Below are 15688 nucleotides of genomic sequence, written 5' to 3' on the forward strand. Positions count from 1 at the left end.
GCCTTTAATTTTGCCTACTTTTGGCAGATTTATGCTCGCCGACCATGGCTGTGTGTACTGCTACGTACAACTGGAAGCACGCACACTCTTGGGAACAGTGTAGCTATTTGTGTACGAATCCAACGACAGCCAACGAGAAAAAACCGTGACTCCCATGTGTGTTCATGTAACATACTTTTGCCAAGTATCACGCGTCCCTAATTTTTAAGTATACCTACCTATGCAATCTTTGAAAGGCAGGCGCCTTTGACCAATTTTAAAGAGCGAGCAGCGCGCGCTTGCTCCTTCTATACAAGGATTACGGTAAGGGATTACGGGATTACGATATAGCAAGAGAGATGGTGCTGATGCATACGACTCCATGTACACCATATTGTTCTATTAAGAAAAAGCAAGACTTTAAACTCTATTTTATTATTACGAAACATGAAAGATAAAATGGTCTTCCAGTGTAAATAATTCCTCGGTGGCGGAACGTAAAGACAAAAGGAAATATGCGTGGGGTTCTGAATGAAGTCCATTGTTGTTCTTCGGATTCAGATGAAAGTTTCCGCGGCTCAACTTGTAATCCCGGCCTTGAGCTGCGGTTCAAATTAAATAATGCTTTAAGTCGATTGTTTCCAATTTGATATTGAAATTGAATGTTAAATCTAGGGGTCGAGGTAGGCAGTATGACAGATGCTGAACTTTTACTGATTTACCTAACAATTGACAAAGAGTTTCTTTTTTTTCCTTTATCGTCTTGAAAAACGTCGTATAAAACGCGCGTGTGCATCGTTAGGTCATTAGGTAGGCACACACATCGGTTTTCGTTTTGTGATACAATATCGCGTCTTGACCAACGTAGCACACTCGTATCATAATGTAACTACTTGTATTATATCGGATGCCGCTCCAATCGGAGCAAACCATGACAATTCATTTGGAAAAGATTAATTATTACAATCTGCTATAAAACAAGTCTGTCAGGATACAATATTAAAACTAAAGTTATAACTAGAAATAAAATAAAAATACAAACTACATGTAAAATATACTTATCTACAAAAAAAAATATAAAAGGAACACTCCGTATCAGTACATTGCAAACCCTACCTATTCAATAATATACTCCTGTAATAAAGTAAGTACTTAATACCTATACGTTTAAATTAAAACCTGAATGGCGGTGAATACATAATGTAAATAAGGCGTTGGCGTCGGCCTGAAAATAAGGAGTAAACGAATTTCCAAGATAGAAACCAAACTTTAATTTTTCGCTTTCGTGAGCCCATATATTGTAAATGATCAGATCAGAGACTTTTTATTTTAGCTTTTTGTTTCAAAGCAAATTGCACACGTCATTCCGGGGTACTTATTTGCTTATTTTATCAACTTAAACATTTTCTACACTAAGTATATCCTCACAATGACAATTTTATTGTTATTGGACCTATAACATTAGTAAGCTATTATTTTCATTTTAATTTTTTTTGGACGATAATGATAGAAATCCTTATATGTATTTTTGACATTATTGCAAACTTATTATGTAGGTCTTTCATGAAATAAATCATCTACTCTAATCTATGAGTTTTACGCGGCCTTGAACACTAAGGACTGCGCCAACTCAAACGCAGTGCACCTCGCGTGCATTAATGTTATTGGTACATACATACAAGGGGAGACCACCCATTGTGAGCCTGTTTACCAAATCGCTACAAACTTTTGAACGTTTTGGTGAATAATAATGTGAAGAAATCGTACCAGTTTAAAACTTTAAATACCTAGCCGATGAAAAAAGGTATTTATATTTACCTTACGATATTTTCACACAATTAACATAAAAAGCATGGTCCCAAAATAGGCTCGTTACGTCGCGTCCCATTTAACCGACTGAACACATCTAATTGGTCATATTATGCTTTAATTGGGGCTTATCAGTGTTCAATGAGCGCTCCAGGCCTCCAGGGGATCGATAAGAATTAGTGGGAAAGGCCAGAGTGAAATAAAGTAGTATAACTCCAAATAAGTACCCTTTGTAAAAAAGAGATGAAAGCAGCGTAGTATCTTTTTTATGGTCGTCATCGGCAGTTCCACTACGAAGGTAATGCATGAAACAGTATTTGATCACATCCTGAGTTGACGTCAACGGGACCCACAGAGAAAGAAATTTTAAGTTTGCTGTCCGGTTAAGATACAATAGTGATCTCTGACAACCTTGGATTTCAGGTCCACCTCTTGACAGTTTTGTTGGTCAATTTACTACTTGTAACAACGACGGACGAGAAATACCACGCCTTCACTCCTTGGCGGATATGATGATGATGAACAAGGGTGAACCATTATTCATTGTTGATAAGGTGCTCGACGCGGTCCCCGTACATGTCATCTTGAAACTTAAGTCATTGTCAATAGAGGTGACAGCAGGGTGTCATCTATTGGGTATTAGCACGTCAAGCACTAGTACCACCAACTTATTCTGGGCCCGATTCGGATTTTGAAATAGACATCTATTACATATCTTTTAGACATCACCAAGATACGATAACGATATGTTTAAGATCTAACCTGTCAAATTTGACATTTGCGCGATTCTGGAGATACTCTTGAACGATTTCCACAGGATATGACTTAGAGATCCAATACACATCTAATAGATATCTTACTCTATCTAACGTAAAAGTGACATTGGTTGCCCGAATTGCGCTGTAAAAGAGAACTAGTTGATTTCTAAACTATAACGTATCTAGAATGGATCTAGTACGGGTCGTCTCTTGTAAACATATCTTGAAGTTCGAATACGGCAGTCTGTCTTGGTACATGACTAATTTTGGAAAGGACTTCTAAGTTGTATTCTACCACACATGGCGTACTCATTTTCATACTCGTTGACAATGATTACGTACCCAGTAGTAATGTAGGTAGTTATTTACTAGCTGACGTATTATGTCTACTCGGGTATGAACGGATGCGTGGGTTGGCGTCACAACTACTTGCGTGGGTATTCCTTGTTATATTTCTAGTATTGATTAAACACAAATTGTATACATACAAAAGTGAGTTTTTTTTACTGAAAACAGTATTGTAGTCTAGACTAGTGTAGTCGTAGGTATATATTGGCATTAAAAATATGAGTCTTAATTAAAAAATATTTAATTTCACATGTCCCGTAGTCTGTCTGTGATCAAATTTTGCAAGTTAAATTAGAAGATTGGTCTATTTTTGCCTGTGAAGTAGTTTCCCTCGCACACAAGTGCAGTCCCTTCACTTGCAGTTTCGTTCTACTAAAATAAATTGATAATTGCATCTTAAAAACCGGGCAAGTGCGAGTCGGTCTCGCGCACGAAGGGTTAGGGAAAAAAAAAAGGTCACCCATCCAAGTATTGACCCCTCCCGACGTTGCTTAACTTTGGTCAAAAATCACGTTTGTTGTATGGGAGCCCCATTTAAATCTTTATTTACACGCCGCGCTTAACGATATTCTCCGCCGGTCTCTTACCAGCATCAACGTACCGGCTCTTCTCGAGCCTCCTGGTATTATACGAGACGATGGTAAGAGACCAGACGGAATGTCACTAATTCTGTGGAAGATGGGTCGGGTGCTGGTGTGGGACGCCACCTGTGTGGACACCCTAGCCCCGTCTCATCTCCACGGCACTACTGGAAAAGCCGGCGCGGCAGCAGAGGCGGCCGAAAAATTAAAAAAGACCAAATATAGGGGTCTCGGCCCCGAATACAATTTCGTACCTTTTGGTGTCGAGACCCTTGGCCCGTGGGGTCCGAACGCGTCTAGCCTTTTTAAGGACCTATCAAAAAGATTAGCTGACGCCACTGGTGACCGTAGATCTGGCAGCTTCCTCGCGCAAAGAATAAGTATTGCGATACAGCGAGGAAATGCTGCCAGCATCTACGGCACCATGCCGCAGGTGGATATTTTATAATCTTTTATTTTAAGTTTAGTTTTATTTATTTTTAGATATAGTTTAAGTTTTGTAGGTTAGTTATTTAATTATGTTTTTTTTTAAGTATGTATATTAAGTACGTATGCACTAATAAATCATTAAAGAATCTTTATTTTATTCTGTTTTTAGTATTTGTTGTTATAGCGGCAACAGAAATACATCATCTGTGAAAATTTCAACTGTCTAGCTATCACGGTTCGTGAGATACAGCCTGGTGACAGACGGACGGACGGACGGACGGACGGACGAACGGACGGACAGACGGACGGACGGACGGACGGACGGACGGACGGACGGATGGACGGACGGACGGACGGACAGCGAAGTCTTAGTAATGGGTCCCCTTTGGGTACGGAACCCTAAAAATGAGGTGTAGGTACCTGTGGTGACTTCCAAAATTCTTTAACCAATTTTCGCCCTTAAATCTGTCCCCCACTAATCACCTGCACTTGCTACTTTGCAACTGAAAAGTGTAAACATGCCTTAACTGTGCGCCGTAATAATGGCCCCCAAATGACCTACTCCTACTCTAATTGAAACATTTAAAACAAATGGAGTTTAAACGCTGTGAAAATGGCCGAATAATCGAAATGTAAGCACTTAGCACGATTCATAGGCAATTTGGTACCGTTGGATTGGTTCCGAGCTTTTCGAGATGATATAGATGGCGGCTGCAGGGCGTTCGGAAACGGCCGATATATTCATTATCATACCCCGGATAGACGGATGCTATTTGATTTGACGTTTACATAGTGCGAGAACAAGAGAAACGTTTTTTTAGCATTAATAAAACTAGTAGTTCGCCCCGAACTGTGAACTCGCGGTTCGCCAAAAAGATCAATTGAATGCAGTGCTACTTAGTCCGAGATGGGCATTTCGTAATTGATTCCTAATTCCACGATTACTTGAAATTACTTATTCTAATCGGTAATCTGATTACCGATTCCCAGATTACTTTGTAATCTAACAATACCGAATTACTAAGTACAATTCCATTTGAGGAATCAGGAATCAATTTTCGAATACTACAATTACTAGTAATTGGAATCAATGTAGATTCCTCATTACGGGAATATATTACTTGACTCCTTTCAGATTACATTTCGTACTACTATCAAAAGTACAATTCGATAGTAGATATAGATGTTGTTGACTTACTAGGATGCATCTACCTATACCTTATTTGAAACAGGTGTGTAGATTTCGAAAATGATGATCATGACCAATAAAACGACATCCATGACGACTTTTATGACATACTGCATGGCCGTCATTTTGGATTCCAAAATGATCATCATTTTCGAAATCAGGGACCCCTAAAACCTACAAAGTGACATCCATGACGACTTTTATGACATAGTGCATGGCCGCCATCTAGGATTCCAAAATAGTCATCATTTTCGAAATCTGCGCCTCCTATAACCTATAAAACGATATCCATGACGACTTTTATGACATACTGCATGGCGGCCATTTTGGATTCCAAAATAGTTATCAATTTCGAAATCTGTGCCCCCTAAAACCTATAAAACGACACCCATGACGACTTTTATGACATAGTGCATGGCCGCCATTTTGCAATCCAAAATGGTCATCATTTTCAAAATCTGCGCCCCCCCAAAACCTATAAAACGACATCCATGACGACTTTTATGACATAGTGCATGGCCGCCATTTTGGAATCCAAAATGGTCATCATTTTCGAAATCTGTGCCCCCTAAAACCTATAAAACGACACCCATGACGACTTTTATGACATAGTGCATGACCACCATTTTGGAATCTAAAATGGTCATCATTATCGAAATCTGCGCCCCCCAAAACCTATAAAACAACATCCATGACGACTTTTATGACATAGTGCATGACCGCCATCTTGGAATCCAAAATGGTCATCATTATCGAAATCTGCGCCCCCCAAAACCTATAAAACGACATCCATGACGACTTTTATAACATAGTGCATGACCGCCATCTTGGAATCCAAAATGGTCATCATTTTCGAAATCTGTGGCCCCTAAAACCTATAAAACGACACCCATGACGACTTTTATGACATAGTGCATGGCCGCCATTTTGGATTCCAAAATGGTAATCTCTTTCGAAATCGGGGCCCCCTAAAACCTATAAAACGTCATCCATGACGACTTTTATGACATAGTGGATGGCCGCTATGATGGATTTCAAAATAATCATCATTTTCGAAATCTGCGCCCCCCAAAACCTAAAAAACGACATCCATGACGATTTTTATGACAGTGCATGGCCGCCATCTTCATCTATATTTTGTTGCATACTTACCTTGGCCGCAGACGTTCGGAATTTTCATTCAGTTTCCGTACGGAATGACAGGTAGGAACGGGACGTCGCTCTACAAATGTCATTCCGTTCGGAAAATGGGGTTGGCCGGTCGAAGTATTTTGAAGATGGCAGCATAGCTTGCCCTGTCAATCCCTAGAATTGTGTCAATTTTATTTTTTAATGAATATACATGTCCTTGATACCAGTCATTTAAGCCAAATCTCATAGACAAAGAGGCAAGCTATGATGGCGCCATCTATGCAAACCTTTGACAGTTGCCAACCCCATTCCGAACGTCTGTGGCCTTGTGGCCAGGCTAAAGTCGACAATGGATTGAAAACGCGTGCGAATATAGTTGTCAAATCAAATTTGTCAGTAATTATTTACTTGTTCTTATGAACAAAAAAACTATACTCGTCCTTTTCTTTCGGGTGCTAGTACTGGTGTAAGACAAAGATAATATGATTCTCTCTGTCTGTGTTTGAAACGAGACAGTCCTTTGACAAACTATAATTGTAAGCTCTGTGGAGCCTTTAACTGAGTCACCATAGAGATTAAAATAAACTGTATCTGTGGTAAGCCGTAATATTTCTTGTAAGTACCTATGGAGTGTAGAACCTCTACCTTCCATAGTTTCTTGCCAAATGTCAAATACCTATACTATGTTTATTTTTATCTTGCTAATTATTTCAAAATGGTAAATTTAAAGACGATATTATAAAAGTGCAAGCCGAGCGCTTTCATTTGATACCAAACTCGACCATACTTTCTTACAAAAAAGATGACCAGAAATGCATGACCCCTCACAATAGCTTTTTAGGATTTTAAGCTCTTCTAGCTTAATAACCTCTTCATAAAGCCTGCTCATAATTTAATGACTAAAATTTACTGCCCTCAACTACACGTTTACCCAATTTCATTTAAATTAGGACAAATTTACTTAAGTTCTTGAGTATCAAACTATCTTCTGACAGTTCAGCTTAAAAACATCGAAATGCCGGGACGTGCCGCTAGCCGGCCGCGTGTCCGAAGTCGAATGTAAGAACTTCGCTTCGCTTCGCTCGCTCGTTCGATCCGAAGTCGAATGTAAGAACTTCGCTTCGCTTCGCTCGCTCGTTCGATAATACTTGAACTTGACGTGTCTTTTAGATGAAAAACGCTTTTTTTTAAATCAGGGGGAAATTACTTATGAAAGCAAAAGAATGTAAAGGTCGTACTAGTACATGATTCATAGTTGTTACATATTGGCCGTGACTTGTTTTTCAAAAGTGTTTATCAATAAAAAGTCCCGTCAAGATTGTTTACCTTTTTTCTAATGTTAAAGAAACGAACTAAAATATCACGTAAGGTAAGACAGCATTCGTTACCGTAAAACAAGGTGGCTTTAGAATAATTTGGGGTTACTTGGATAGTTTTAGAACCGCCATAAAATTACCATTAGGTATTAATTATTTATTTACTGAAACTGTTCGTATAACTAGTAGGAGTATCAGCCAACCAGGCCCCAATTTCACATCGGTGACAGGTGCGGCGAATTGTAAAATCACTGTTGCTGACGTCACAGGCATCCATGGGCTACGATTACCACTTACCATCGGGCGGGCCGTATTCCTGTTTGCCACCATCATTGTATTATTAAAAAAAAACTTTATTATATCGGAAAAAACCTTCGAGCAACACGGAAGGGAGGCGGCATTCGCACTATTTCCCCTCTGCCGAGGTACAAGATTCGCGCGTCAATTTAATCTAGCGCGGGTAATAAAACTAGTTGCACTTGGATTTTTCACTAGACCGAGTCCAGACGCGCGCGTGAACACTGCTGCACAAAAATGCCTGTTTGCTCGGTTTTTTGCTATAAAGAGGTCGGGGACATCAAATTTACAAAAAGAAAGTGTTACATTTCACATGTAATATTTTTTTTTAGATATCATACGTTTAATTACATTTAAATACAATTATTATAGTTTAGTCTCAAGTATTTGTTGGATTTATCGATTTTGCTCGCTCAGTACAAATTGCGGATCGGTCGAGCGACGAATCCGACTTCTCATCTCTCAGAATACAATGACATACTTCAACGAAAATGTGTTAGTGTGCGTGTTGTGACACTAGTCACTCGTCCGTACACAAAAAGAGAACGAGGTTTGCAAGATTTGTCTTTGACGTGTGTCAATTTCTATGTATTTATGTCGTCATTACAGAGGGCCTACCGCGAACCACGTTTGACGTGTTGCCTCCCTGTCACACTTACGTATGAATTTACAAGTGCCATAGAGAGGCAACACGTCGAACGTGGTTCGCGGTAGGGCCTCTGATTGGATTTTGTATGTAAGTGTGTGAGAGGTGCGACTGTGTGCACCTTCCCCCCGCGAAAAATGGCAGAAAGATTTGTACGGTGAGATATCGCTTGGGCCCCTCCCTTCCGACGTGTCGGAAGCCGGTGTTGCTCGAAAGAAAAAACAGATATTTCTCCTGCGAAGTTTCTGACAATTGTCAAAGATTTAGAAGAATTGTAGGTAATTCTTGACAGGTTATATGTCGGAATTTCGTGACAATTGTAGTGTTTCTTGTGACAATTGTCATAAACTTAGCAAGAGAAATATCTGTTTTTTTCCGATATCATAAAGTTTTTTTAATAATACAATGATGGTGGCAAACAGGAATACGGCCCGCCCGATGGTAAGCGGTAACCGTAGCCCATGGATGCCTGTGACGTCAGCAACAGTGATTTTACAATTCGTCGCACCTGTCACGTTGGTGAAACAGGGGCCTGGAATACTTTACAAATAGTCTATTTGTAAATAGAGATATGTGTTGGAACGAAACGCAAGGCTTCAACAGATACTGCGGCGAGACGGGGGCGACCTCTGTCTTAATATTCGATCTAGCTAACGCTGTGACATTGCAATTTTGAACTTGAAACAAGCAACTGATTTTTCTATTTTTTTATATGTACTTGTGTGGCAGAATAGAGTACATTTTTATTTTGAACATTTTTTTTTATTCTGCCTGGTCCTTCTACAATCCTGAACATTGTCTTCGATGCCAGATAATTATTTGAATCAGCGAGCTACGAGATATTAAGGACAAAGGACCGCCATAACGGCTGAGACAAAGAAGAAACGCAACGTGTGGAATATTTCCTGCGCATCCAACATACCGGCTTTTCAGTGAGGAGTGCAGCTTGAAACATCCCGTGGCGGCTATATCTTCATCCATCAGCTACGAATTTTATCAACTGTTCTTCCATTATTCCGGAATACTACAATCCGACGACGTCGATAAGGAGTGAACAGGTTAAGAGGAGCTAAAAGTGAGTCCGTTCCTTAATATCTATCAATCATTTACGTATAAGAATCATTAACAGTTATTTTTCAATAATATTCCTCTATTTGACACAATTTAAAAAGAAACTTATACTTAAAACCCTATATTATAGGCCTTTAAACAATAACCGTAACCTATTTCAAAACTACGAATACATAAATTATACTTTAAAACTCAAATACTTATATCTCAATTGCATAATAAGTGCATCGGCCGAGCACTGATAAGCGTTTTTTTGCCATATCTAACGGTACGCCCGGCCGACATAGGTACTTATCGCCATAACTTAGCCGGCTTGCTTATAGTAAACAACATCGGAGTAATTAAAATTAAATTCGTAAGAAAGTGTTTTAGTTTACATTATCTCATTGTGCTGGTGTTGTTAGTGGAGCAGAGTGTTGAAAGTGCTACAGAAGGTAAATACTAAGTGCAATTTAAAATGAATGAAGCCTTGATTAAAGAGTTAGTTAAGAAGAGGGGTCATATTAAGTCGCGATTAACTAAATTTTCAGGTTATATACGCGAGTTAGCCGAAAAATCATTGTGTGCGGCTCAGGTGACGGAACTGCAACTTCGGATTGCTAAATTAGAATGTGTTTACAACACGTATGACGAGATTCAAACCAAGTTGGAGTATATGGTTGAGGACGACGAGGCCCAATTGGACGAGCGGTCTGATTTCGAGGATTTGTACTACTCGTCAGTCGCGGCGGCTAAGGAATTGGTAACCATGCATACCAAGGTCGCGCCTAGCGATGGGGGTTCCGATAATAATACACGGCGTCATCCACATGTAAAATGTAAGTTACCTACCATTTCTTTACCCAAATTTGGAGGCTCGTATGATACATGGCTAGAGTTTCGCGATACATTTGATAGTTTGATTAATAATGACGACTCCATCGATAATGTAAACAAGTTTCATTATTTGCGGGCTTCATTAGAAGGCAGTGCCGCGGTAATTGTACAATCATTAGCATTGTCTAGTAGTAACTATAAGATAGCTTGGCAATTATTATGCGACAGATACAATAATAAGCGGTTATTAGTAAATAATCATATTAAGGCCATATTTAACTTAAACCCAATTACCAAGGAATCATCGGCAGCTATTCGCCATCTTATAGACACGATATGCAAAAATATACGTGCGTTAGCGACCCTTGATGAACCAACCACCCATTGGGATACATTATTAGTGTATATAATATGTCAAAAACTTGACAATGTTACTAGACGTGAGTGGGAGGAGTTTGTGCCTAGTTGCGAAACAATTACTTTCGATGCTATCATACATTTCCTCAGCGATCGTGCGGATCTATTGGAAACCATGGCGATGGAGGACCCCGGACGACGCGCGTCCTGGCCGCTCGCCGCCGGCGCCGGCGCTGCCCCCGCGGCGCACGCGCGCTCCGCCGTGCGACGGGTAAAGGAAAAATGTTTCGTAGGACTAGATGAACGTGAAACCGATACTGTGAGTAGCCCACTTTTTACATATGAATGTCCATTATGTAAGCGTGGTCATTGGTTATTTGAGTGCCCCGACTTTCTCGCGTTATCCAATAAAGAACGTGCTGATAAGGTTCAAGGGATGAAAGTATGTTTGAATTGCTTAAAACCCGGGCATTTAGCGAAGTATTGTAGGCGTGGTCCGTGCAAGTCGTGTTCATTACGTCATAGCTCGCTTATACACGTGGATAAGTTGCCGTCGAAGGCTCCAGTAGCAATGCCGGCGATACAAGTGACTCCCAGCAGTCCGAGCGAGCACGAGGAATGCGCACCTGAACCTGGCTGCAATGCTAACCTAGACGTCTTGTTGCCGGCCCATCCGGTTTTACAGGGTCAAGTCATACTGTCTACTGCGCTAGTAGAAGTATATGATCGCGACGGTAAACCACATATGGCACGCGCATTTTTGGACAATGGGTCTTCACCTAATTTTATTAGAGCTGACTTTTGCAAAAAACTTAAGTTACCCATTAGGGAGGTAAATGCGTCTTTAATTGGCATTCAAAATATAAAGTCGAACGTGCATAAATTATGTGACGCAAGGTTTTCATCGTTGTTTGACAAAAGTTTTAGCATGAAAAGTTCATTTTACGTAGTTCCACAAGCTACATGCGATTTACCTTTACAAAAGGTAAATGTATCAATGCTAGGCATACCTGAACATTTAGTCTTGGCTGATCCTCAGTTCCACTCGCCGGCACCTATCGATATTCTTCTTGGTGCCGAGGTCTTTATGGAATTATTAGGTAGCAATAAAATTAAATTGGGACGAAACAAGCCCATGGTTTATGAGACCAAGCTAGGTTGGGTAGTGTCTGGTCGTAATGCGCATAATCCTAACTCTAAAAGCGTTTGTTGCAATTTTGTTCAAATTAATAATCAAGATGACGAATTGACGCGTTTTTGGAAGTTAGACGAAGCAACAATAAAACCCGCGACGGCTTATTATACCGACGATGAACGGGCTTGCGAGGAACACTTTGTTAAAAATACCTCTCGATTACCGGACGGTAGGTTTATGGTTAGGTATCCTTTAAAGCAGCCTGTATCTTCGTTGGGCGATTCTTACGAGCGGGCAAAACAATGTTTCTTGTCGTTAGAGCGCAGACTAGAACGGCATCCACAATTGAAGTCTATGTATAAAGATTTTATGATCGAATACGAGACTTTGGGAGACATGTCCAAGGTTACTTCCAATGAGATAGTAAGAAACTTCTTGCCTTTTCACGGCGTGTTACGGCTGTCTAGTCTCACGACAAAGCTCCGGGTCGTGTCTAATGCTAGTGCGCGCACGTCTACCGGAGTCACGCTGAACGACATTCAGTACGTAGGACCTACTATTCAGGACGATCTCATAGCTATCTTGTTACGGTTTAGGCAATACCGTTTTGTGTACACGGCTGACGTGGAAAAAATGTACAGGAGGATAGTCGTGCACCCTGACGATAGGTATTTGCAACAAATCATTTGGCGCAATGATCCATCTGAACCTCTGTGCATATACAAATTAAATACGGTCACTTACGGTACGGCCAGTGCTCCGTTCTTAGCTGTTAGGTGCCTTAAACAGTTATCAATGGACTGCTCGGACCCTCGACTTTCTGAAATCATTGCCCATGACTTTTACATGGATGACTTTTTGTCCGGGTCTGATACTGAGCAAGAAGCCACCAGCATTATAACTCAGGTCAGTGCGGTACTTAAAAGTGCTGGTATGAATTTACGCAAATGGCGTTCCAATGAACCTAGGCTCATAAATGAACATAGTGACGACTCTAGAAATCTAAATCTAGGCAACTTGGACGAAAGTAAGACGCTAGGGCTAGGTTGGAAAAGTGGAGCTGATGTCTTGTATTTTACTATCGACTTAGGAAAAAACCCGGAAAAATTAACCAAGCGGGTTATCCTTTCCACGATAGCAAATATATTCGACCCTTTAGGTCTTTTATCGCCAGTTGTCATTCAGGGTAAAATCTTGCTTCAGCTTTTATGGCTGTCACGAGTTTCTTGGGATGATGAAGTGCCTCAAGAGATTTCTCAAAAGTGGCATAGCATAACAATGTCTTTACCGGGATTAAACCACTTATGCATTCCCCGAAGTGTCGTAGGAATCCACGCGTCGCGAGTAGAATTCCACGTTTTTACGGATGCGTCTCAATCTGCGTACGGAGCTTGCTTGTACGTACGTACTATTACTAACACAGGAGTCGTTACTCGGTTACTCATGGCAAAAAGTAGGGTAGCTCCACTTCGGCCGGTAACTATTCCCCGAATGGAGTTATGCGGAGCTTTGATCGGAGCACAGCTCTTCCAAAAAGCACTATCATCACTTCGCATGAAAGCAGACAGTTGTACATTTTGGACCGATTCCATGATCGTGTTAGGATGGCTTAGAATGCTACCCAAACAACTCAAGGTGTTCGTACGAAATCGCGTAGCGGATATACTCGAAATCACCGGCAGTTGGCCTTGGCGACACGTACCTACTAAGGACAATCCAGCGGATCTGGTCTCACGCGGACTTGATGCGGGTTCAATTGCTGCGGCTGATATTTGGTGGAATGGCCCAGCATTCCTACGTAATGACGAAGAGGACTGGCCCAAAAATCACCACGCAAACAGGGATAGTGATGAGGTTAAGGCTGAAGTAATCACTGCTAATGTAGCAAGCGAAGCTACATTATCTCCACTATCAGAATTGAATCTTACGAAGTTTTCCAATTTTACCAAACTCAAACGCGTCACCGCTTACGTTCTACGGTTCATCAATAACGCACGACCGGGTAGTGTCAGAAAGTCGGGATTTCTTAACACTAAAGAACTTCATGCGGCTACGAATATTTTAGTAAAATTATCGCAGATAGAATCATTTTATTCATATGATGATGTTAAAAATAAAACCTTACTCAAAGTCAAAGACCCGCTTACAAAACTGAATCCTTTCGTGGATTCTGAAGGACTTATGCGTGTAGGCGGACGACTTAAAAACGGGCCTTTTAACTTTGATAAAAAGCATCCAGCTATCTTGCCAAAAGGGCATTTTATAACGGTGACATATTTCAATTCCGTTCACATCATTTTATTACATGCGGGACCTCAAGCCATGCTAGCATACGTAAAGTCTACCTATTGGCCAATCGGTGCTCGTACACAAGCTAGGTCCACGTATTACAAATGCGTCCTGTGCACTCGTATGCGCGGTGCAACTATAGCGCCACTTATGGGCAACTTACCCTCGCCGCGAGTAACGCCAGGCTTTCCTTTCGAGGTTGTTGGCGTAGATTATGCCGGTCCTATACTGGCTGCATCTCGAAAGGGTCGTGGTAGCCAAACCATAAAAGTATACATCGTGATATTTGTGTGTTTTAAAACGAAATGTGTACACCTTGAGCTATGTAGTGACTTGTCTGCAGAGGGTTACATGGCGTCGTTGAAGCGATTCGTTAGTCGCCGCGGCTTACCTTCTGACATATACTCCGACAATGGAACCCAGTTTGTAGGGGCATACAATGATTTAAAGAGATTTCTTACCAGTCATGCGAAGACGTTATCTGAGTCTGCAGCCAATGACGGCATTAGGTTTCACTTTGTTCCACCGTATTCACCACACTTTGGGGGTTTGTGGGAAGCCGGGGTGAAATCCACTAAACACCACTTACTTAGAGTCTTAGGTAACTGTCATCTAACCTTTGAAGAAATTTATTGCGCACTGTGTCAAATAGAGGCAATTTTAAATTCAAGGCCTCTTACTCCTTTGACCAGCGATCCTTCTGATCTGCTACCACTTACTCCAGGCCATTTTTTAATTGGACGACCACTCACAGCTCTTCCGACTCCCTGTCTGACAGAGATTCCTCCTTTGAGACTCACACAGTACCAGAGGATCGAACAATTGAGGCAACACTACTGGGTTCGCTGGTATAAAGAATATGTTTCTGAACTTCAGGAGCGAACCAAATGGAGGAGAATGAGATATCAAGTCTAAAGAAATTGGGAAATTTGGGGACATGAAAAGCATTGTTTCGAGTTTCTGTGTTGTTTGAAATTGTGAGTTGGAGTTTGGCCGATTTATGTACAGAAATGATATTTAAGTATACCTACACATGTGACATAAGTTGGTGTAAAGCAAGGAATTCAGAAGAAAATCGAAGATTAAAAGAAGCACAATTAGGTATATAATTTTTTTTATAATGTCTTTGTGGCTATTACATAAATTAATTACTTAATTCACTAGCTAACTCGATAAAAACTTATTGATATTATACCCAATGTAGTCCCGTTTTCGTAAATAATAAAGCGATTAATGTTTCCTAAACATACTTGGTCATTATTTTGGCTTTGTTTGATCCGTGCCAAAAGCAACAGGCCAATTCGAACGTACATTGATATCAGAATGATAAGTTCGGGCCGGCCTGAGAGTGTAGACTGATTTGTAATCATATCCACACTGTCTACGCGATTCGGCGGCCACGTATGGGCAAATTGCATTCGCGTTGGCGAACCATTTGGCTCGATTCACGGCATAATGGGCAGTTAGGCCGCTATTATTGGATCCTTTGTGTCGGAGACCAGTTAAAAAAGGATCTGTTTATGTTTTTTTAGAAGGT

The 15688-nt window shown here is 40.8% G+C and overlaps 1 protein-coding gene across 1 annotated transcript; it reads left to right on the forward strand.

Annotated features, from left to right (window-relative positions):
• Window positions 1–9761: 9761 nt before the first annotated feature.
• Window positions 9762–15066, forward strand: LOC134679179 (uncharacterized). Its single transcript, XM_063538056.1, has 2 exons — window positions 9762–11046; window positions 15028–15066. Exons 1-2 carry the CDS (start codon window positions 10012–10014, stop codon window positions 15064–15066), a joined length of 1074 nt encoding a protein of 357 aa, XP_063394126.1. The 5' UTR covers window positions 9762–10011.
• Window positions 15067–15688: the final 622 nt, after the last annotated feature.

Source organism: Cydia fagiglandana, chromosome Z (genome assembly GCF_963556715.1).
Source record: "Cydia fagiglandana chromosome Z, ilCydFagi1.1, whole genome shotgun sequence".
Lineage (NCBI taxonomy): Eukaryota > Metazoa > Arthropoda > Insecta > Lepidoptera > Tortricidae > Cydia > Cydia fagiglandana.

What these genes read in the sequence shown, in the direction of transcription:
- LOC134679179 (XM_063538056.1), top strand. Translation starts at nt 10,012, where the DNA reads ATGAATGAAGCCTTGATTAAAGAGTTAGTTAAGAAGAGGGGTCATATT. An exon ending in ATGAACGTGAAACCGATACT is followed by an intron (nt 11,047 to 15,027) that starts GTGAGTAGCCCA and finishes TCTGAACTTCAG; the next exon opens with GAGCGAACCAAATGGAGGAG.